General features: G+C 43.8%; 1 protein-coding gene across 1 annotated transcript in view; it reads right to left on the bottom strand.

The window, feature by feature from the left end:
* The window catches only part of LOC138284181 (aminopeptidase N-like), a 280304-nt gene that overhangs the window by 191796 nt on the left and 63189 nt on the right, over positions 1-25319 (bottom strand). The window contains exons 5-6 of the mRNA XM_069222678.1: positions 12518-12672; positions 11757-11870 (exon numbers count right to left, since the gene is read on the bottom strand). Coding sequence (XP_069078779.1) covers positions 11757-11870; positions 12518-12672 — 269 coding nt within the window. The remainder of the gene's footprint in view (positions 1-11756; positions 11871-12517; positions 12673-25319) is intronic.

Raw genomic sequence — 25319 nt, 5'->3', positions numbered from 1 at the left:
GGTAAAATAGCGGGAAACATGGGCCCTTTGTCTTGTCTGGGTTTTGGGCACTATCAGTTGTCCCCCCGGAACCAGAAGGGAGGTGAAGAAGCGGGAGAAGTCTCCTCATCTACAGAGTGCCAGCTTCTTCAGATTCCTAATGAACCTAAAGCTCTAAAAGTGTCACAGCAAGAGACTAATTGAAAGACTGAGGCTCAGCTCAGCCTTATAAGCAGCAACATGCAGCAATTGAATAGTCACGGAAGTCGAACATCTGGTGTCAGACTTAGAAGATGGGGGATCACACTTGGAATCATCAATTGCCAAATACCAGTCTGAATTGGCCGATCTGCAGAACCTGGTGGGCGATGCTGAGAATCAATCTCGTCACTCTAAGTTAAGGTTCACAGAGATACCAGAAGGGCGCGAGAATGGTCAGACGGTTATTAAATGAATTTCAGATCTGATAAAACAAAATGTTCTAACAGAGCCAGCTGACAGCAAGACCAATCTTACCATTACATGTGTTCGAGTTCCAACAATCCAATCCTCCAGTTCAAAATATCTAATAATATAATGGGGTGACATTGGGAGCTTTGAATATTTCCTTATGCATTGTGGTTGTACAATTGTTATTTACTGGTGAAGGGAAACTGGCAGGTCAAATGTTTATAGTTTACTAGCGTCCGAAGTGTAAGAGATCATGATGCCTACTGGATGTCTTGACGTCAACGGTGTCATGTCAAGGCACCACTATAGAGGTAGTGGGGTGGGGCAGAGTAGCACGCTAATAGAGCCAAGTCAGGAGCTCTTGGTGGGACTAAGGGAGGGGGGTGTTCTGAGAGTCCCTAGACGGGAGGGCCTTGGTTCTAGATCACTCAGGGAGGGAGCTGAGATATGGGAGTGGGGCCAGGGCTCGAGTGGGAGGGGTAAAAGTTTGAGAAAATTCAGTTATGCACAGGCTGGCACTAGGATAGGCTGTATAATGGCAAACAACCGGCTAATTAAATGTAATGTTAAAACTTACTTCCTGCAATGCAAATGGAATATTAAATATGTATAAATACGGGGCAATTGAAGTGGTTGATATAATTCAATCCGAAAGTCATTTTTTTCCTCAAGAAACCCAGCTAAAAAGTAATAACCCCAAATGTATATTCCAAAACAGTATTCATTAGCTCTATTCACACCATCTGGGCTGGTGTTAAGAGGGGTGGCAATATACTTAAGTAGCAGAGTTGACTGGATTCTAAAAGAGTTTATTAGAGACCCCAAAGGAAGATGGCTCTGGATAAAGGTACTACTATCAGGAACTCAAATTTACCTGGTCAATTACTATGGGCCAATCACAGACTAAGTAGAGCCATTAGTAAAACTATACAATATAGCAATGAGTGCTACATGCCACTTTATTATTGGAGGATATTTTAACTATGTTCAAGAGATTACTATAGATACCTCAAACCGGGGAAGAGACAATTAAATCCTAAAACAAAGAGAATTATGGATATAATAAACGATTTTCAGGTTATAGATCCTTGGCGAGAAGAGCATCCTGCAGCCACTCACTATACTTGCTTTTCACATCGCTATAAAACAGCTTCACAAATAGATTTTTTTCTAGTCTCTCCTACATTGAAGAATGATGGTTCATATATATGGACAAACGCTTTCCCAGATCACTCAGCAATTATGGTGACAACAGAGTTAGAGGCATTTAGCAAGGAGAGATCCAGATGGCAGTTGGATGAATCCTTACTTAGCAATCAGGAGTGGCTTGCAGATATTAGAAAATTCATACAGGAAATCTTTTAGTTAAATCAGTATACTGCATCTTTGTTTGCCGTATGGGAGGCTTTCAAAGCTACAGATAGAGGTTATATTATCTGTTTCAAAGCATCTCAGAATCTGCAGTGAGAGCTCAAAGTTAAAAAAGCTTTAAATGGCTATAGATAAGGCCACAGATGATTGTATGAAAGTAGGGGGACAGGACACGGCAAGGCGCTATCTCACTCGAACTAAGGGTAGTTTAAAGGATTATTTTATCCTCGAAGAAGTAGCTAGTTCAAGGACTTATCAGCAACAGGTATATGAGGAAAGTCAACAAACAGATAAATACTTGACTTGGACTACTCGTAAAAAGCAGGAGGAACAGACAATTCATCAAATTCAGGATCCTGAGACAAATTCAGTCATTACACAGGAGAAGGCTCTAGCTCGGGTATTTATGGTGCATTACTCTACAATATATGAGGATAATTTTTCGGTTTTACCCTCACAGATTGGTCAGTATCATAAGCTAATTGCGTTACCAAGGATGCCATTATCCGTTAATAACATTGTAGCGCAGAAGATTACGTCCTCTGAAATAAAGGAAGCACTCCAGAAACTGCCAAGTGCAAAAGCGTGCGGTGGTGAGGGCTTTCCCACAGAATTTTACAAAATCTTCTGTGAGGAGCTAGTACCTTTTCTAGCTGATATTTACAATGCAGTATTCTAGGGAGAAGAAATACCTTTGAGGGTGAATATATTAGAGAGCGAAGAAATACCTTTGACTTTTAAAGAATCAATAATAGTGAGTTTTCCAAAAAAGGATAAAAATCCGCTGAAGCCAGATTCATATCGCCCAATCTGCCTGCTCAATGCAGATCACAAAATCTCGACAAAGGTCTGGACATCACGGATCACACCGGCTTTTCAACAATTAATACATAGAGACCAAAATGGCTTCGTAGCTAACAGACTAATGTCATCCAACAGGACTAAAAAAACATTAAAATTGTTTTACTAGACCTGCAGGTGTAGTAGCTTGAATAATCTACTCAACCTAACTGTAATGTACTTGACCCGAAAACGGGTCTCAAATTGTGTGATCCTAAGGAAATATTGTATTTTACAGTCACCTTTTTCTTCATTCTCACGAGTGCACCTTCAAATATGTCAGTTCAGCATTTCTGCTGTAAACAAATCCTCTTTTGTTTGATTAAATACACCAAACGTTTGCTCCATGTATAATAAATCTGGCACACATATAGGGCACACATGATCCATGCATGGTTTCCTCTTAGTTTACCATCAGGGCAGGAGTGTTTTTCAGTTTATGTTTAAAAGCTCACTTTTAATAAATACATTACCAAAGCATGATGTGGTAGAGCACTGTCATATACATACAGTAATTTTCCAAGAAATGTCCAAAAACCTTCCCACTAACTTGCAGCTTTACTGATAAAAATATATAATGTATTACCAGTAATCTGTGACAATTGGGTTTCAGAAAACATTTATCATTTGCACTTGACCAAGTAAAGAGTTATGACATGTTTTCATCCTATTAAATATTTGTTCAACTCACAGAGGTACAACAAATGGTCTTTCACAGCTACTGAAATATATTTTGAAATGTTTGTAAAGTTGACTTAGTTATATAAATGTTGTGTGTTAGGAAAAAGCTGATACTAAAAGCCTTTTACTTCACATAAGTCAGACAGTTCACCTTACAAACTCCTGGAACTCTGCAGTGACAAGGACAAGTATTTCAATTGCAAGAAGACAAACTGATATTTGACCTCTGTCTCTGAACACAGAGCAAATGTGACAAGAATAAGATTTAAAGGCATCTTAATTGCTAACTCAGTTTCTGACTGAACAGAACACCTGTTCTTTGTCCACTGCCAGAAGGGTGCCAGAAGGGTCCAGTGGAATCACAAAATAGCTTGACCTCATAAAATAAAACTTGCTAATGTGAGTGATCAAGTAGATTTTTCGAGCCCTGTCCAATACCAATTTTTTAATACAGGCAGTTGATTATTTTTCGGTCAATACAATTCCTGCAGTAATGATAATGTTAGATGCAGAGAAAGCCTTTGATCTAGTGAACTGGGAAGCTTCATTACATAGTCTGACTAAATTTGGTTTTGCCTCACTAGACAGGGCAGTGCCCTTTTCCCCCATATTGTTTGCCTTTTTTATCGAACCCCTGGTTTATATAATTCGCAGCTCGGGGAAATTATGTTGCCTATAGTAGACATGCCTAAAATAAAGCCGTTTGCTGACAATATTATTTTATATCTAAAACCAGAGTGGGATAACATACAAAGATTACTGGATAGAATTAATGAGCTTACTCAAATAGGGGGCTACACGCTTAACAAAAGTAAAACAGAGGTTCTCCTATTTAACACAGGAATTGAGAATCTCCCTCCCTGTCTGCAGCAGAAGGCTAACTCATCCCAACCCATTAGATATTTGGGAATATATGTTACGAAGAATTATGGCCAATTATTTAACCTAAATTATGTCAGGATGCTAAAAAAAAGTAAAGCACTTTTGGAAAGATGGATGGTTCTCCCTTTGACTTTGATAGGGAGAGTTTCCCTAATCAAAATGTCAATACTCCCACTTTTTCTTTTTTTATTCAATAAGGTACCAATTAGAATCAATAGCTCCTATTTTTGTGAATTGGATTTCATGGTACGAGGTTTTATATAGAGGAATAAAACTAAAAGGGTAAGGCTCTCGATCTTACAGCTCAACAAAATCCAAGGAGGATTGGCACTTTCTAATTTTCAAGTTTACTATCATGCCGCATTGCAGGATAAATTGGCATGTTACTTGGGTAGCAAAGATGCCCTGGACATATTTTTTGTTGATAGAATGATTGCAGAATCAGCAATAAATCTCCCAGCATTGAATAAAACCACAAAAGTATATCCGTGACCTCAGTGAGAGGGCGGTCTTTTTATGTAAAACGTGTCAAATACCACCAGGCTATGGGCCTGATTCTTACCTAAGTACCCCCGCCAGAACACCGCACCGCGGTCGTCAGACCGCTGCGGTGATTCTGGGATTTCCACTGGGCTGGCGGGCGACCGCCAAAAGGCCGCCCGCCAGCCCAGTGGAAATCAACCTTCCCACGAGGACGCCGGCTCTGAATGGAGCCGGCGGAGTGGGAAGGTGCGACGGGTGCTGTTGCACCCGTCGCGTATTTCAGTGTCTGCAAAGCAGACACTGAAATACAAAGTGGGGCCCTCTTACGGGGGCCCCTGCAGTGCCCATGCCATTGGCATGGGCACTGCAGGGGCCCCCAGGGGCCCCACGACACCCCATACCGCCATCCTCTGCCGCCAGGAATAGGATGGCGGTATGGGGTGTCAGAATCCCCATGGCGGCGCAGCGAGCTGCTCCGCCATGGAGGATTCTTATGGGCAGCGGAAAACCGGCGGGAGACCGCCGGTTTTCCTCTTCTGACCGCGGCCAAAGCGCCGCGGTCAGAATGCCCTGCGGGGCACCGCCAGCCTGTTGGCGGTCCTCCCGCCAACCCTGGCCCCAGTGGTCCATGACCGCCGGGGTCAGAATGACCCCCTATATCTTTTTAAATCTACAGGAGTGTAACTATTTTGGACTGAATCTTTCAGATGCTGTGACAGGCCAATGGAATAGTAAACGTTTTAAAGAGATGAGTGATTTCCTACCAAAAGGTAGATATATAACTTGGGAGGAGGTCTCAATAAGTGTAGAGAATATGGGAACTAGACTCTTTTTGAGTTTTTTTCAGATCTCCCATTTCCTAAGTACTACTATACCAATGACAAGTACACTAGAACACTCAACATGGAGGGCTCGAATTAGGAATAAACTAGTTGGTACAGGCAACTGGTATAGATTGCTAGTAGATCACTTAGCAAATTAATTGCAGTTTTTACGGAAATAATTTCCAAAACAACACAATGCGTAATCTCGAATGAAGATTGGAGAATAATCTCAGCATTAGGCCATACATCTTTGAGGGCAGCTAACTTTTAAAGAATGTCTTTCCTCTCTCAATGGGTGGTATACTATATGCCTGAGGCGATGCATAGAATATTCCCAGCAATCCTGGATCAATGTTTTCATTGTCATCAGGAGGGGAAGGGGAATTGGCTCCATAATTTTTCAGCTTGCCCCAAATTAACAACCTTTTAGTGGGAGCTAAACAAGGCAATAAATCATAATTCAAATTTTAGGATTGAGGGAAAGCCAAGTTTAGTTCAGTTTGGATTATCTAAGAAATTATGTGAACTAGCCAAATGTGAACTATTTGTTATTGCTATTGCTTTTTTAGGAGCTTGATTGTTAATACTGCAACATTGTCGGACACAAACGGTTCCTTCGCTACAGAACTGGTGGAATAAGATGCAAAGAACTAAAAAATTTCAAGGAAGTATATGCAAAAGAGCTGGGAGTATTAAAATGTTTACAGCCATATGGCAGCATTTTGCAGAGTAGTAAGTCAACACAAAGCTATGTAACTAAAAAGAATACCAGGAGTCAAAGTTTCAGTTGTTCATCAAGATAAGTGCAATGTCCGCCAACACTATGTAAACATTATGTAAAATGATTAGCTAAACAAGGTAATTCTTTTAGAATCGTAAGGATAGATTAAAGGGCTGCCACAATTGTAATGCTGATTCTTTGGTGAAGACAATCGCAACAAAGTATGATTCTGTATAATACAAACCATGGACTAATATAAAGGGACGAGCACAAGTCATTACGATGCCACCAGCCAAAGCAAATGAATTGCTACTATTGAATGCTACTTTTGTATAGCTTTTGACTGTAATATTTATACCTGAAACAATAAAAAAAAAGAAAAACTTTGAGGGTGAGTGGTGGAATGAAGTCCTTGATGGTGTTGGTGAAGATGGTACATGGCCCTGATGGTTTGTAGATGGGAGTACCACTTAGAGTGAAGTCTGCTATGACATGGAGCGTGAATAACGGGTGTTCCATGTTGATGATGATGTGTCAGTGGGTGTGGTGCAGCTGATGGTGTTCTTGTGAATGATGGCAATTCTGCCTTCTGGCTTGTGAATTCTGTCTTTCCTGGCAATCCTGTAGCTAGAGGGGATGATGTGGTAATGTCAGGTGCCGATGCAGGCTTCAGCCAGCTTTCTATGAGGAAAATGTATTAATACATTGGGTGAATCCCTTAATGTGTTGTTAGGGTGAATATAGCTCTGTTGTTTTATTAATGAGCAGAGTTGTGTGTTAGTACTGTGTAAAGTTGCATTGCTTTATTTAAATTATGTGTAGTTCATGCACGACCTTTGGGCATATAGTGTACTTTATAATCATCATGCATAAATCTGTAGTTAGCAACATATTTGACTGCCTGTTCGTTATAAAAACAGATGAGGCTGACAAACAAAATTCCAAACTTGCCAGAAGAAATTTTGAAAGTAATACACAAAGTATCACATATCTGCTTTGAACAAATATATATGCCAAACTGGGCCAGACAAATGTCAGTCATGCAAAAAACATACACAAACACATAAGCGCAGATGATGAAATAACTCCACAAACTGAAGGTAAATCCTGCAAACAGTCCTACATGAGATTATGCTTGCTTAGTAAAAACTATGTATAGATCTACTTTGTAAGTGCATATTTGAGGTGTACCTGCACTTGTTGAAGCTTTAACTCGATCTAGAGGTAGAGCCTAACTACATGCCCTTCTGAGAAGGCCTAAAAGCAGAATTGCTGTAAGCAACATATGATTGTATGACAGAGTATCGAGAACCACAATACTGATATACAAGAATATTGGCCCTCATCATGACTTCGGTGGTCTTTTCCAAAGACCGCAGAAGTCGCCGGTGCTAGAATACCGCCAGTGCTGACGGTCTTAAGAATGCCCTAATACAACTGATCTCTGACTTCCGCACAAAATCGGGTGGAAATCCGAGACCAGTTTTGCTGGCAGTCCGCGGTGCAGAGGCGGTACCGCCATGCCAAAAAGAGATCACACACCATATTACAACCTGTAATGCGGTGTGGCAGTGTCCAGATGGCAAGGCGCTGCCAGCGGTGGAAGCTCCAGGACCCATCCCCTCCTGGATAGCCTCCCTGACGGACGAGGTAAGCAGATCATCTGACAGGGGAGGATGTGTGTGTGTGTATGCATGTCTGCGTGTGTGAATGTCGTGAATGCGGGGGGAGGGTGTCTGCGTGTGTCTGCGTGTCTGAGTGCGAATGTGAATGCAGGGGGAGTGAGGTGTGCATGTCTGCGTGTGTGAGTGCGTGTGAATGCTGTGCATGTGGGGAAGGGGGTAGTTGTGGGTGTGTGTCTGCGTGAGTGAGTGTTTGGGGAGAATTCCAGGAGTGCGATTGAGCGAATGGAAGGGGTGATTGCGTGTATGTAAGTGGACGGGGAGGTGGTGAGTGTGTGAGTGGATGGGAAATGGTGGTGCATGTTTGTGAACAGGGACAGCGGGTAAGTGGAGGAGGGGAAGTGAATGCTTGCGTGAGTGCGGTGTTTATGTAAGTGTGAATGGGGGTTTATGACGCAAGTGCGTGGGTGAGTGGGGGTAGGGTTGTGTGTCGGAGTATGTGAGTGCATGTGTGCATGTATGTGGACATGTGTGCGAGTGTATCCTGGCGACAGGAATGCTTAATCCAGTCACCAGGGTGCAAGACCGCCAGCTTTTTCAGGCAGACCGACCACCATAAAAATGCTGGCGGTCTCCCGCCTCGTGATACCACTAGCGGTATCACACCATCCGCCATGCTGAAGGTGCTCACCTCCAGCCCGGCAGAACACGGTAATGTGGCGGGACGGGTGAAGGATCGTCAATTTGGCTTCGGCCAAACCGCCAACTCCTAATTTGACGGTATTCACTGCCAGCCCGTTGGCTGTGACACCAGGGTCGTGATGAGGGCCACTGTGTCAAAAACTTTGTATGCAAACTAGCAAGCTATTGTGTCTAAAACATAGTTGAACAAAATAGTCTAAAAGGTAAGCATATCAAAATTTTAGAGTATATGGAATCATAAGTAATCTATTTAAAATATATGTAATGTAAATTAACTACATTAAATTAACTACATGTATGTATATATTCTTTAAGAATTAGAAATAAAACATTAAATTAACGTATTAACGATACCATAAAAGCACAAAAAATGTATATACAACCAAAATACATATGTAACCTAAAACAGTTGGACTTTGGAAGGGTAAGATGTTCTATTCCTACCTCCACCTAAGCAAAATTAAGGAAAGTGTTGAACATTAGAGGGGCTAAATTTACTATTCCCACTCTAATCTAAGCAACAATAGGGAAGGTGAAGGACTTTGGAGGCATTAGGTTTACTATTCACACTCTAAGCTAAACAGCAGTAGGGTGAATGTTGGACTTAGAAAGGGTTAGCTATAGCTTTCTAATTCTTAATTACCTAATTACCTAATTACCTAATAACACAAAATAATTAAAACATACTAAAATAATACATACAAATAAGTGTAGCTGTGAAAAATACAAATCTAATGTAACACATAATAAAACAAAATAAATACATTTAAAATAAGTACATCTTCCTCTGAAAAATGAAAATAAAACCATAATAACTTTAAAATAACAATTAATGAACAATAAATATGCAATAATTATTTTCAAAGTTTATTATTGAATTAACCTACCAATAAATAAATTAACAAGCTGTTTAACCACAACTAATGATTTACATATTGCATAATAAATAAAATATTTTACATAACTACCAATTAAACATTTTGCATAAACCTGAATTTGTAAAAAAAAAAACATAATACCTCCTCAGCCTATTCCCCGCGATGTTTGCAAGTTGCTACTAAATTATAAATTAGTGCACAATAGAAAAAAATATATACATTAAAGATCACATGATAAATTGGGTAATTAAAATAACAGTACATTAAATATTTTACACTGCTAATTACCAGGCAAAGTTTTAATGAATATTGAAATAATTAAAACACCTTCCTACTTAATCCCCTACAAATGCAAGAATCTACTATTAAATTAGAAATTTGTAATTAAAATATAGACAAATGAAATATATATTCTAAACCACAAAATGCACTAACACAATTAAAATACCAATTAATAAATGTCATAGTTTGCATGATTGTTTAACAATTAAACATCTAACAATTTTTTTTTTATTTAAGATAAATTAAGATTTTTTATTAGTTAAATGACCTCCAATCTTATTTCCCTGCAAAGCAAACGCGGCAACCCACTACTACACAATCAATTACTAAATAAATGTAAAATTGTTCTAATTGTACATTAAAAATTTCAAACTACTAAAATTTTGAAAACAATTAATGTTAGTTATACTAAACACCTAAAATTGTTTATAACTAATAAATATTCAGTTAAATCATAAAACAATAATATGTAATGATATTTTTAGAATACTAATATATACATAAACCATATTCTTAACTTCTATATTCTGTTCCTCGAAATGTTTATACTGATGATACTTTTGACACAATCTTTATTAACTTAGTATTTTTGAAACCATATTCTTGTCATTCACCACTACTCACAACAAAGCTGCATTGTGTTTGGGACGGATGAGACAAATATCAGACGGTGACTCATGGTTTTCAATCAAACTTTAGCTTTCCACCGCAAGACAATAATGTGTATACAACACCCAGGAATAGTCAAAAGACAACACACTGTGCTGTAGTGAATCCTAGTTTGTTTTAATGGGATAGCATGAGTTAGCTTAGCCGCTGGCTTGTAGACTCGTGCCCCCGTCACCTAGCGACTTTTAACCTACTTAGCTTGCTCTGTCTTAGCCCATTTAATTATTTATTTCTTCTAAGATGGCTGCCTTGTTTATAGTTAGGCCACTTGTTATGAGTTACATTATCAGTGTCACCATGCCAAGGCGTCAAGATCAAGCACCAAAGACAAACAAACAGTAGGTGTTCACACTTAGGGATTTTCCCTCTCTATACTTTCGAGGGATTGTTGATATTAATTGCCGTCCCAAGCATGCCTGTTATCTATTGTTTTGGAATACACCTACGTCAGGGGACCTTATAGATCTGTATAAATACATCACACTTTAGACAGATAATCAGAGGGATTCCGACCAGAGGGCATCGCCACCATTGCTGATACCGATGCTGCAGTCATCTTGCCGCTGACCCAGTCTTCGTGTCCCTACGGAGTCTGAGATAGAGACCTCATACCAAGGTAACGAGGGTTGGGGGCTCCTCTCATGGACACGGCTTTGGCAGATTAGGTTTAGCAAACCCAGCTCTCCGTTAGGTAGGAGGTTAGTCCTATTCTCATTAGGGTATTAGGGCATATTCCATCTTATATATACATATATATATTTCTTTCATATATTGCAAAATGGTGGGGGTCTTTATAACAATGACTCTCTTCTTCACAATACTGTTACTTGCTATATTCATTATCCTAATCATTGCAGTCCATGCAACTTATCGCAAATTGCAGTTATGTTAAATAAAAAGCTATTATAACTTTACTGCATCTGTGTCATTGCCTGTGTTTGTATGAGACATAATATATCTGTGAAAAAGGGTAATCTCCGTTTACCCACGACATACCCTGAGATATCTTACTTTGAGTCCATGCGTAAGCGACTGCCATAAATCACCTTTTACTATTGTGTTTCTGGTGAGGTACTGCTAGTGAGCCGGTAAGGTTGGGACAACAGTTGCGACTTGTTGTAGGAAAGACTCAGTCGCCTACAAACAAAAGTACTGTTATCCTTAAACCAGCAGTCTTGCTCAGAGCAAGAGTCCAAACTACGACAGTGCTCTTCAAAAGCTCTAAATAATAAATAAATATTCATCTAATAACTTACATTGTTCTTTGATTACTTCATATTAACTTTCACCGATCTAACATTGAACATTGTCATGAATTCCTTCATGTCCATCTTAAAATCAGTACTTTGATTATATTTTGAGGAAGACTTACAATGTTCCACGTTTTCTCCGCATAGTCAGCTCCCAGGAAATGCACATATGAGGAAAAACCTTCATTCAGCCAGAGATCGTTCCACCACCTCAGTGTCACAAGGTTACCAAACCACTAAACAGAAAGAAGAAAAAGCCATGGAAACAGTAAAGTATATCACATATGTTCATTTGCAGAACACATAAGAGAAGAAGGCTAAGAGCTTGATTATGACCTTGACGGATGGAAAACTCCACCACAAACTGTTTTACAAGTTCCATAGGATATAACAGAACTTGTAATAAAGGCCCTAATTCTATCAAAACAGAGAATGAAATGTAACTCACTTGCCAGTAAGAAGTGGGAGCATTTGATTTTTAATATTTATTTTGACTAACTTGGCTGCATCTAAGGCCCTTATCCTTGTCTATATAATTGCCAGAATCTGTGAATTGGAGTGCATTAGTTACTGAAAGTTTGGCTGAGGTGTCATCTGTGAGTAGTTAACATTCCCTTCTCATCCCCTTAGCTTCACTCTCATAGACACTACTAGTTCCCTGACCGTCCTCTGTTCTACAAAACAGAATGTGCTTTCATGAGTATAAATCATGGGGAGGGCCTACTAAAAAGCCAATGGAGTGGACTTCACTTGTTCTGTATCTCATCCACTGGGGCTTGGAAAAAGTCTCTAATTCAGGAGATTAAGTTGCACTCTTGTTGATGGCTTGTTAATTAATATGGAGTCTGTTTTCTGTGGTTTGTGCATTCAACAGTGAGAGTACCTGGTGGGCAAGCTCGTGAGCTATCACTGTAAGTATCCTTTCTTTATTTCCGATGGATGACGTCAAGGGATCATACAAAAGTGCTGTCTCCCTGTATGTAATCAACCCCCAGTTCTCCATGGCTCCTGCACCAAAGTCAGGAAGAGCTACTTGATCTGAAAGAGAAAGCATATGGCCAAATTAAATTGTGATTTATCTTGTCTTGCATACTGCAACCATAACCACATAAATAACATTTAGCTAAAAAAATCAATGTGGAACACAGTGTCCATGGACCAGAATAATCGTAGTTTGTGACAGATGATCCTTGCACTACTTTACACTGAGGTCCACACACAATTCTATAAATATTATTCACAGAGGGTTCTACTAGACACTGCCATGGGAAGAACATGGGGTAATTTAGACGTTTGCAGGTGGCACACCAGACCACTGGGTAAATGCATGCTTCCGACCCTATGTGGAAGATAGCTAATGATATTTAGATCCCCGCCCGCCTAGCAGCATCTCCGTGTCTTGAATGCCAGTGATGAGGCAGATTCACTGTAACCCCAGCTAAAATTTAAATGAATGTCATTTTCCCATTGGCCCATTTGCACTGTAGTTTGTTTTTCTCAAACAAGCTCTCAAAGAAAAACAAAAACATATCAATAACCCTGACATGTAGGTAGATTTGTCCATAGGCATCAGGATCATTGCTTGTTTTCCCTGCCTAGTTGCACTATGGCTTATTAGAAAAAATCAATTGTCCTGTGGCTAATGGGCTGCTTGGTTAATCATTTCTGACACCGTACCCAACTCAGGCTTAGAAAGACAAGAGGCCACATGTACAAAGGTAATAGTTTGTGATCTCCAAATAGCAGATGTTTTGCGATTCACCATTTGGTAATCTCAAATACCAATGTACAAATGTGTCTGACACATGTTGCGATTCTCAGTGGGGCGCAAACAGACCTACCTCATGAATAATAATGAGGCAGTTCTTGGTTTCCAAACCCATTGTGTATCGCTAAAGTGTTCTTTCATTGTTTGTTTTTTAGAGTAGGGAGTGGTCCATGGGACCAATGCCAGCTCTTTAAAAAATGGTTTTACAAACATCCACAAAGGGAAAGGGGTCCTTTGGGACCCCTACCCATTTGCGAATGGGATTCCACCTACTTGAAGTAGGTGGTAAAATGCAAATGTTTTGCAACCGCATTTCAGTCACAGAACATTCACACGTATCACTGTGATTCGATATTAGGAAAGGACGCCCTAAACATGCCCCTTCCTAATTTTGAATCACAAACTAAATTTGCAATTCAGTAATAGGTTACCAAATCACAAATAGGGCTTTGTACATGAAAAAAAGCCTTGTTGCATTCACAAATCGACCAATTCTTGTAATCGGCCCGCTTGTGTCCACAAAAAGACTTTGTACATGTGGCTGTTGGATTTGTTTATTTGGGGTTTGGGTGCTTTATTTGGGGATTTAGGGCTTGATTTAGAATCTGACAGAGAGATACTCCATCGCAAATGTAATATATATCCCTTTACCCTCCTTACAAATGCATTATGTCCTAACAACCTTGTATAGTAAGGCAAACAGGATTTCTGTCACGTTTGGGAATGCCTGTCCATTAAAGTTTAAATCATGACCTTATTCTCCTTTTTGGCACTCAATATTCTCCAGTGGGGACTTAAGCTATGTCTGATGAAGTCCTGTCAAAATTGGATTCTTTTTACCACAATCTATGACTCGACTTTTCAGACTTTCTGGAGCAGCCCCTATTGGTTGTTTCTAAGGCTTCCTGGACCTCAACGACAGCACCTAGTGGCCAGAACTCATTCCATGAGAGGCAACCACCAGGGGTAAGTCCAGGTCCAGTTGCAACTTGTCACTTCTGAAATAATGCCTTTTGCAGCTTGTTGTGTCCCTCTAGCCATTGAGGCAGACAAACACCTGATTCTTGGAGTTCACTTCTCAGTACTGGGTACAAGTGGGAGCAAGTCCATCTCTTGAGGTCGCCACGCTGGTCACAGATAACAGTTCTAGTCAGTCATGTTTTTCCACATGTCCAAATGTGTTCTGATGAGTTGTAGATGAGGTGCCAACTTTGTAGAATTAAATAACCAATCGGTGGGGTGAATCCTGGGTTCTCCCTAACCAATGGGGAAAAGATTCTGAGGGACAAACCTTCCCCCTTTTTACATTCTCATTACTAATTATCCTGCTGCAAACTACACCACAGTGCACATTATTCTAAATAAAACCCAACATAGTAGAATGTTAACTAGCCTAACTTAGTATGTGCCTAGGGAAATCAGCAGTTTCCACTACTCAAACAAACTAGGTTTCGGTCTAGCTCCCTTTCCCACAGAGATGGTGCCACAATGGCTACACTGTGCCCCAAGATCAAAAGGCCTTTCTTTTCCAGGCCTCACTTTACACTTAACTGTGAATGTGCAGGTCTTAAACTGGTCCCTTGTAAATTAATTAAGTTCCAGGACCCTCACCAAATGTTCTTCAACTGCCCTTCATGAGAGAGAATGAATCACATTACTCACACTTATGCCTTCTTGCCAAAAGGCCTAAGCACATGTTCCTGCTCTAGAAGCAGTTCCACACCTCATTAAGGGGACAGCACTGACATGGGAAAGCTACTGGCAGGCTAATGATAATTACCTCATGTTGGACCTGGCCTTTTTACAGGGTCATCCCCAAACTTTTTGCCTCCTTCCTCCTATTTTTTCTGGCCTGCTGTTGTTGGCTTTTGAACTCTGGGCACTTTACCACTGCTAACCAGTGCTAAAGTGCATATGCTCTCTGTGTAAATTGTACTGTTGATTGGTTTATCCATGATTGGCTATTTGATTTACTTGTAAGACTATAAGACCCTAGTAGAGTGCACTATATGTGCCTAGGGCCTGTAGTTTAAATGCTACTAGTGGGCCTGCAGCACTGGTTGTGCCACCCACTTAAGTAGCCCCTTAACCTTGTCTCAGGCCTGCCATTGCAAGGCCTGTGTGTGCAGTTTCACTGCCACTTCGATTTGGCATTTAAAAGTACCTGCCAAGCCTAAAACTCCCCTTTTTCTACATATAAGTCACCCCTAATGTGTGCCCTAGGTAACCCATAGAGCAGGGTGCTGTGTGGGTAAAAGGCAGGACATGTACCTGTGTATTATATATGTCCTGGCAGTGTAAAACTCCTAAATTTGTTTTTACACTACTGTGAGGCCTGCTCCCTTCATAGGCAACATTGGGGCTGCCCTCATACATTATTGAAGTGGTAACTGCTGATCTGAAAGGAGCAGGAAGGTTATATTTAGTATGGCCAGAATGGTAATACAAAATCCTGCTGACTGGTCAAGTTGGATTTAATATTACTATTCTAGAAATGCCACTTTTAGAAAGTGAGCATTTCTTTGCACTTAAATCTTTCTGTGCCTTATAATCCACGTCTGGCTAGGTTTAGTTGACAGCTCCTTGTGCATTCACTCAGACACACCCCAAACACAGGGTATTCAGCCTCACTTGCATACATCTGCATTTTGAATGGGTCTTCCTAGGCTGGGAGGGTGGAGGGCCTGCCCTCACACAAAGGACTGCCACACCCCCTGCTGGGACCCTGGCAGACAGGATTGAACTGAAAGGGGACCTGGTGCACTTCTTAGCCACTCTTTGAAGTCACCCCCACTTCAAAGACACATTTTAGAATAAAACAGGGCCCCTGCCCTACCACCTCAGACACTTGCCGGAGACGAAATCTGAACCAGAACCTGCATCCTGCCAAGAATAACTGCCTGGCTGCTAAAAGGACTCACCTGACTGATTTCTACGAAGGACTGCTGCATTGCTATTGGCCTGCTGCCTTGCTGAACTCTTGTCTTGCTGCAAAAGTGCTCTCCAAGGGCTTGGATAGAGCTTGCCTCCTGTTCCCTGAAGTCTCAGGACCAAAAAGACTTCTCTTTTTCAACTGGACTCCTTGTGCGCCGAACATTTTGACGTACAGCTTGCTCCGCGGTGAAAAATTGACTGCACGCTGATCAGGAAAGACGCCGCTCAACGCGACGCCTGCGGTGCGACCGGAACTTCGATGCATGGTCCCGCCTGGACAATGCCACCCGACTTCCAGAGAGGAAATCGACGTGACGCCTGCCATGAGGAAGAAAATTCCACGTACAGCCCACCGGAACGTCGCGCAGCCGGATAACAAGCCTAGGATTCCACGCACAGACCCTGGGACATCTGGTAATCCCGCGACCCACAGAAGGAGAGGGTCCGCGTGACGGAAAATGACGCACGTCTTCCCCGCGTGAAAAATAATGACGCAAGTCCGTGTGTGAAGGGGCGAAACTGACGCACACACCATTTTTCCACGCATCTCCTCCTCTGCGGAGATTTTCCACTCCAAACCTGGGGCCAGATGTAGGAAACAGTTTGGAACTCGCAAACTGCAAAAATTGGCATTTGCGAGTCGCAAACCGGAGTTTCCTATGCAGAAATGCATTTTGCGAGTCGGAACCAACTCGCAAAATGCATTTCCGACTCGCAAATAGGAATAGGAATAGGAAGGTGTTCCCTTCCTATTTGCGACTCGCAGTGGGATGCAATTCCATTTGCGACCGCGTTACCATCCACTTGAAGTGGATGGTAACCCACTCGCAAATTGGAAGGGGTCCCCATTGGACCCCTTCCCCTTTGTGGATGGACCCCAAAACTCCAAGGGACCACTACCTGCCCTGAAAAAATTCCGAAACAAAAGGTTTCGGATTTTTTTTTAAGTGCAGCTCGTTTTCCTTTAAGGAAAACGGGCTACACTTAAAAAAAAAAAACTGCTTTATTGACAAGCAGTCACGGACATGGAGGTCTGCTGACTACAGCAGGCCTCCATGTTAGTGAGTGCCCATAGTCGCTATGGGGCCGCAATTTGCGACCCACCTCATTAATATTAATGAGGTGGGTCTTTGCAACCCCATAGCGACTCGCAGACGGTGTCTGAGACACCGTTCTGCATATGGTTTTGCGAGTCGGAAATTGCGAGTCGCTCGGAGTCGCAATTTCCGAGTCGCAAAACAAAGTTTTGCTACATCTGGCCCCAGGTTCTTTATGCTTGAAAGAGACTTTGTTTGCTTTTTAAAGACTTAAGACACTTTGGCCCTCATTCTGACCCTGGCGGTCTTTGACCGCCAGGGCGGAGGACCGCGGGAGCACCGCCGACAAGCCGGCGGTGCTCGAATGGGGATTCCGACCGCGGCGGTAAAGCCGCGGTCGGACCGGCACCACTGGCGGGGTCCCGCCAGTGTACCGCGGCCCCATTGAATCCTCCGCGGCGGCGCAGCTTGCTGCACCGCCGCGGGGATTCCGACCCCCCCTACCGCCATCCAGATCCCGGCGGTCGGACCGCCGAGATCCGGATGGCGGTAGGGGGGGTCGCGGGGCCCCTGGGGGCCCCTGCAGTGCCCATGCCACTGGCATGGGCATTGCAGGGGCCCCCGTAAGAGGGCCCCTACATGTATTTCACTGTCTGCTGCGCAGTGAAATACGCGACGGGTGCAACTGCACCCGTCGCACAGCTTCCACTCCGCCGGCTCGATTCCGAGCCGGCTTCATCATGGAAGCCTCTTTCCCGCTGGGCTGGCTGGCGGTCTGAAGGCGACCGCCCGCCAGCCCAGCGGGAAAGTCAGAATTACCGCCGCGGTCTTTCGACCGCGGAACGGTAACCTGACGGCGGGACTTTGGCGGGCGGCCTCCGCCGCCCGCCAAGGTCAGAATGAGGGCCTTTATATCACTTTTCAGTGGTATCTTTACAAATTCATATTGCATCTTTGATCGTTTTGAACTGCAAATACCCCGATAAATATTATCTATTTTTCTAAACACTGTGTGGTGTATTTTTGTGGTGCTATATTGTGTTATTGTATGATTTATTGCACAAATACTTTACACATTGCCTTCTAAGTTAAGCCTGACTGCTCAGTGCCAAGCTACCTGAGGGTGGGCACAGGATAATTTGGATTGTGTGTGACCTACCCTGACTAGAGTGAGGGTTCTTGCTTGGACAGGGGGTAACCTGACTGCCAACCAAAACCCCCATTTCTAACACCTCAGCAGTGCCTGAGGCTGACAAAGTCAACATTTTTAAAAGTTAATTTTCCTACTTATTTATCACAAATCCAAATTCACGATTTAATTAGATATTTACTAAATATTAGAACAGTGATTGCATCAGTCCTGTGGCCTATCCCAAAACAAAGTTAGGAGGAATAGTATTTTAAGTGCACTTCAGATTTCTCAAAGGAACAGCTGCAGCCCTTTCCACTGATGAAAGCTTCTGGGCCCAGTCACTGTACGAGCAGGCAAACATAAAATTCTGACATGTTCTACTTCGAAACACTAGGCACTACCTTTGTGGACTACCGGGCTTACATGGGGAGACATTTAAAAATTAACAGTAATGTTCCTTCCTGTCAATAAGTGTTATATTGACTGGTTCACCTGCAGGCTTAAGAGCTGCAAATGTCATCTTACACATGTACACCTGAAGCTATGATTATCCTTGTCAGCCTGGTAGATGGCCAATAGATGCTCAGTCCACAGGTGACATTTTATTTTCAATGCCATTGATGTATTTTCCTGAACCCTATGCAATGGCTTTCTTGGAAAATTAAATAAGTCAATGGGTGATTAGACAAGTTGCCATATTTTGGGGGCTAGAGCACATACACTGAGGACTAGACAGTTATATTGCATTGTTCTGAGTTTAAAAAACACCATAACAGTCAACACAAAATGGGGTAATCACCAAAAGAGGGTCTTTCTCACTAATGTGATTCTTTGCCTTGATGCCAATCCTTCTGCTGAAGAAAGACTTTGCAATCTCCAGAAAGGCACCATGGATGCAGTAGCATATGTCACCTGGTTCAAGCAAATAGCCTTGGGATCATTTAGATTGAAAGAATCCAGAAGACACTTCTCAGAAAAGATCTTTAATCAGAAATCAAGGTTGAATTAACATTTGTCCTCCATCTTACTTCCCTGACTGAATTGATCTAATTTTACTGACAGAACATAGAATCATAGCAGAACAGAAAAGAAGAATGAGCAAATAAAAAGCCACCTCACACCGGATGGATCTCCAGTAACTAACTAGCCAAAATCCCTGAACTTCCTGTTGCTTCACGTAAAGTACCTATGGAAATAGGACCCATTAGGAAAAGCTAAGCAGCTAAAGCACACACTTGAAAATGCTATATAGTGCTTTGTCTTCAGAAAGGACAGCTAAGACATGTTATTCCTTCCTGTCCTATAAGACCTGTAAAAGTATCCTGAGAATATGTTAGGCGAGGTGAGAATATGTTAGGTGAGGTAACCATGTTAATGTTGCTTCTACTCTGCTTTTAGATGTCTATTCAAGAGGACTCTGGCGTTGTCTGCAAGTGCCAGCACTTCTTGACTCATGGACTACTGGAATGTATATAGACTAGGCCCGCGTTAAGCAGCAATCCATTCCAAACATTAAAAAACAAAAACAAACGTGGTACAGGCAATGAATGGCAAAGTGTTAACTTCATGTCCTGTAAATGTCCCAACTAAACCTCTAATAGTAACACTTGCACTCTTCAGGAAATAGTTTCATTTGATTTCATTGCCATACACCATTATCTTCTGATTTTGTAATATATTTATTGAGTGTCCAGGGCTATAATTATGAGCTCCTCTTCTTTCAAGAGCACTGTTAGTCATCATCATATTATTGTTCCATACCTGAAGTCACTAACAAAGATGGTATATCTGCTTCTGAGCATGATGCCCATTAGCAAGTTGAAGATGTATCACTTTCTGGGTGCAGTTCTCCTAAGGCTAATCAGCTGGTTAACATAATACCCTAGAAGGTGATGCCTTCAAAAGAACTTCTTAGCATTCCTCAGGAGAGTTGAAGGTAACTCTGGAACAAAAAGGACTGTTACCTGGTGTTAGAAATGGGGTTTCTGGTTGGCTACGGTATGCATCTAAGCCAGGCAGAACCCACCCACTCTAATCAGGGCAAGGGAGTTACACGTCCAAGATAACCCCTGATAACCCCTTGGTAGCTTGGCACGAGCAGTCAGGCCTAACCCAGAGGCAATGTGAGAAGCGTTTGCACAACACACACAGCACACGTGATGCAAGATGTACACCACAAAGTAAACACAACACTGAGCTATGTAAAAATGACCTATATTGCACAAAACATAATTAGACCACAAATTACACGTCAGTAATACCCTGCTACCTTAGCAGTTGTCAGAATGTTACACAAGTTACTAATACTCTGCAAGAATAAGCAGTTGTCACATTAGAACATGTAAGTACTCAGGATTCTGCAACATAAACAGTAGTCAGGAATTACAGTAAATAAATGCACTTGTCATAGAAATTATCATAAAGGCCTCTATCAGGAACATTATAAAATTATATGGCAAGTCATGAAAAAGAAAACGTGCATCAGCCTATCATGCCCATAGCAGGAACATGTAGCAAATATATATCCCTAGAAAAGGGAGCCTGGAGTGTATCCACCTCCCAGTGTCCTCAAAGTACCAGGGGCCAGATGTAGCAACTTAAAAATTTGCGAGGTGCAAAGTGCGAGTCCATGCCACTCGCAATTTGCACCTCGCAAATTGGTATGCAGTACGGTGTCTCAGACACCGACTGCAACTCGCTATGGGGTCGCAATGACCCACCTCATGAATATTCATGAGGTGGGTCGCAAATTGCGGCCCCATAGCGAGTATAGGCACTCGCAAACATGGAGGCCTGCTGTAGTCAGCAGAACTCCATGTTCGTGACTGCTTTCAATAAAGCAGTTTTTTTTTTTTTTAAGTGTAGCCCGTTTTCCTTAAAGGAAAACGAGCTGCACTTAAAAAAATAACCGAAACCTTTAGTTTCGGTATTTTTTCAGGGCAGGGAGTGGTCCCTGGGACCACTCCCTGCCCTGAAAAAATATTTTTGGGTCCATTCACAAAGTGGAAGGGGTCCCATGGGGACCCCTTCCAATTTGCGAGTGGGTTACCATCCATTTGAAGTGGATGGTAACTGCGATACGATTTGCGACCGCGTACGCGGTCGCAAATGGTATTGCATACCACTCAGACTCGCAAATAGGAAATGCATTTTGCGAGTCGGTTCCGACTCTCAAAATGCATTTCTGCATAGGAAACTCCGGTTTGCGACTCGCAAACGGCAATTTTTGCCGTTTGCGAGTCGCAAACTGTTTCCTACATCTGGCCCCTGGTTCTGTAGAAAAAGGGGCTCCTAGTGCCTGGAAGGATAAAGTGTGGCCCCCGGAGATCCTGTGCACTCAACGGGGTCCACCTTTGGCTCCTGGTGGAGAGGGATGGTTGGCACCTTCTCCGATTTCCTAAACGGCCCCTCCTGGTGCCTGCGATGTCTAGGGGTCCTCCCCCTGGGCCTCCTCTGGCCCTATCTCCAAAAATAGCCCAAAGTTGAGTTACAAAGGTGATCGTGCCCCTAAGGCAGTGGCCAGGGGGAAAGGAACTCCCTTTTCGCACCCCGTGCCCTGCGTCTGGCAGACAGCCGCCCACGTCCTCGGGGCGGCTATCCAAAACAAAAGTAAGTTGGAGCAGGGGCCTCCAATGAGGCTTTCCTCCTGCTCTGCAGGGTGGACGCACCCAACACAGTGCGTGAGCCGCTTTCCTGCTCTTCACGTAAGCGGACGGTGCCTGCTGGTGCCCCGGGGGCGCATCTGAAAGCGCGCTTCTCCCCGGGGGCACGGCCTGAGCGCGCTCGCTCCTCTCTTCCCTCTTTTGGTGCCCCGGGGGCAGTAGATGAAGCACAATGTGCTCCGACAATGAAATTACACCCGGGCCGCGGCGGTGTACCCAGGCAGCACGTGGAGCGCTTTAAAAAGCGCTAAAGGCACCTCTTGGATCCCAGTCTGCGGCGATTAATCTTTTTCCCCGGCAACTGTGCGCAGGAGGCACAAGGAGCCCAAGGAAGTGCTTTTCCAGGCTCTTACAACATCCGAGGGAACACTCCTCATGCAGAAGATGATGGCAGGGGTCAGGGGCCCCTGGGGACAAGCGTGAAAAAGGAGCACAGGGCTGGCAGACCCAGCTACAGGCCAGCACAAGGGTTGCAGATGGTGGCAGTTCCTCCTAGTGACCAGGCAGGTCACAGGTCAGCACAGCAGCAGCAGTCCAAGGTGGATCCTGGTGAGTCCTCTCAACAGCATCCAGTGTCCAGTTTCAGGTAAGTCTCTTCAGTTCTCAAGAATGTCCAAATTGTGGGGAAAATTCCCCTGTACTTATACTCAGTTTGCAGTGTCTCTTACAATGAGGAGGAGAGGGGTTCCAACCAGTCACAACTGGTTCTGGGAGTGCCCCTACTCTCCTCCAGCACAGGCTCCAAACATCAGTGGGGGGGTAAATGACCCTATTGTGCGAGGCCAGGGCCCAGACTTTACAAATGCAGGTGTGCCCCACCTCTCCCTTCTCTCAACCCAGGAAAACCACACAATATGTAGATGCACCTCTGTGACACCTCCACCCTCCCCGTGTATAGGCGGTCTGAAAAGTATGCACAAAGCCTCAACTGTCCCTCTGCCCAGATGTAGATTGGAGGCAAGCTGCAAAAACACCAGTCATAAGCACAGATAAATGTGCACTTTCTAGAAGTGGCATTTCTGTAACAGTAATAAAAAATACCCCTACACCAGTAAGCAGCATTTCTTATCACTATCACAACCATACGTATTGGACTTTTTTGCTTATGCAGGGTCATCCCCAATCTTTTTGCCTCCTGCCTCCTATTTTTTCTGACCTGTTGCTGTTGGCTTTTGAACTCTGAGCACTTTACCACTGCTAACTAGGGCAAAAGTGCATATGCTCTCTGTGTAAATTGTATTGTTGATTGGTTTATTCATGATTGTCATATTTGATTTCCTAATAAGTCCCTTGTAAAGTGCACTAGAGGTGCCAGGCCTTGTAAATCAAATGCTATTAGTGGGCCTGCAGCACTGGTTGTGCCAGCCACATAAGTAGCTCTGTAATCATGTCTCAGACCTGCCACTGCAGTGTCTGTGTGTGCAGTTTTTAACTGTAAATTCGACTTGGCAAGTGTACCCACTTGCCAGGCCTAAACCTACCCTTTTCTTACATGTCAGACACCCCTAAGGTAGGCCCTAGGTAGCCCCAAGGGCAGGGTGCAGTGTTTGGTTTAGGGAGGACATATAGTAATGTGTTTTATATGTCCTGACAGTGAAATATTGGCCTGTCCCTCTCATAGGTTAACATGGGGGCTACCTTTAAATCTGATTAAAGTGTAGATTCCCTTTGGGAGCGGATGGACATGTGGAGTTTGGGGTCTCTGAGCTCACAATTTTAAAATACATCTTTTAGTAAAGTTGATTTTAAGATTGTGTGTTTGAAAATGCCACTTTTAGAAAGTGAGCATTTTCTTGTTTATACCATTTCTGTGACTCTGCCTGTTTGTGGATTCCCTGTCTGGGTCAGTTTGACAGTTGGGCTGGTTGCACCTCACACTAGACAGTGACACAAAAGGAGCTGGGGTGTGGTCTGCATTTCCTGATGAGCCATCTGTGCTAGGAGGGATGGGAGGAGTGGTCACTTACACCTGAAAGGGCTGTGCCTGTCCTCACACAATGCAGTGTTCAACCCCCTGGTGAGTGTCTGGGGCCTGGCCTGGGCAAGGCAGGATTTCGCATTCAAAAGAGACTTTACTTTGAAGTAGGTTTACTTCAAAGGAGAAATTTGGTATAAGAAGGGCAACCAAAACCACTTTAGAACACTTTTGAAAACAAGAGGAACCTCTGCCTAGAGAAGAGCTGAAGAGAAGTGCTGCCCTGCCTGTGAATGTGCTTTGTGGAGCTATCCTGCAGTTGCTGCTTCTGCCAGAGTAAGATGGCAAAGACTGGACTTTGGGGGTCATTCCGACCCCGGCGGTCAAGGACCGCCGGGGCCGGGGATGCGGGAGCACCGCCAACAGGCTGGCGGTGCTCCTGAGGGCATTCTGACCGCGGCGGTTCAGCCGCGGTCAGAACAGGAAAACCGGCGGTCTCCCGCCGGTTTTCCGCTGCCCTGGGAATCCCCCATGGCGGGGCAGCTTGCTGCGCCGCCATGGGGGATTCCGACCCCCTCACCGCCATCCTGTTCCTGGCGGCTCCGACCGCCAGGAACAGGATGGCGGTGAGGGGTGTCGTGGGGCCCCTGGGGGCCCCTGCAGTGCCCATGCCAAGGGCATGGGCACTGCAGGGGCCCCCGTAAGAGGGCCCCACTTTGTATTTCAGTGTCTGCTTTGCAGACACTGAAATACGCGACGGGTGCCACTGCACCCGTCGCACATACCCACTCCGCCGGCTCCATTCGGAGCCGGCTTCCTCGTGGGGAGGGGTTTCTTGCTGGGCTGGCGGGCGGCCTTCTGGCGGTCGCCCGCCAGCCCAGCGGGAAAGCCAGAATGGCCTCTGCGGTCTTTCGACCACGGAGCGGCCATTTGGCGGCTCCCTCCAGGCGGGTGGCGACCGCCGCCCGCCGGGGTCAGAATGACCCCCTTTGTGTGCCTTCCATCTTGTGAAGAAATCTCCAAGGGCTTGATTTAGAGGTTGCCTCCTGTTGTTTGAAGTCTCAGGGACAGCAAAGAATTCTCTCTGCCAGCACCTGGAGTCTCTGGAGAGACTCCTGCTCTGACAAGTGGTGCCCTATCCAGTCCCTGGGCCCTTGAAAGGAAAGCTGGTGGAAATCCAAGGAAATCGACTTCGGACGACTTAGGACCGACGTCGCTGCTGAATCCGGTGACGCTG

Source organism: Pleurodeles waltl, chromosome 3_1 (genome assembly GCF_031143425.1).
Source record: "Pleurodeles waltl isolate 20211129_DDA chromosome 3_1, aPleWal1.hap1.20221129, whole genome shotgun sequence".
NCBI lineage: Eukaryota > Metazoa > Chordata > Amphibia > Caudata > Salamandridae > Pleurodeles > Pleurodeles waltl.
This window is presented reverse-complemented; position numbering and strand designations above follow the sequence as displayed.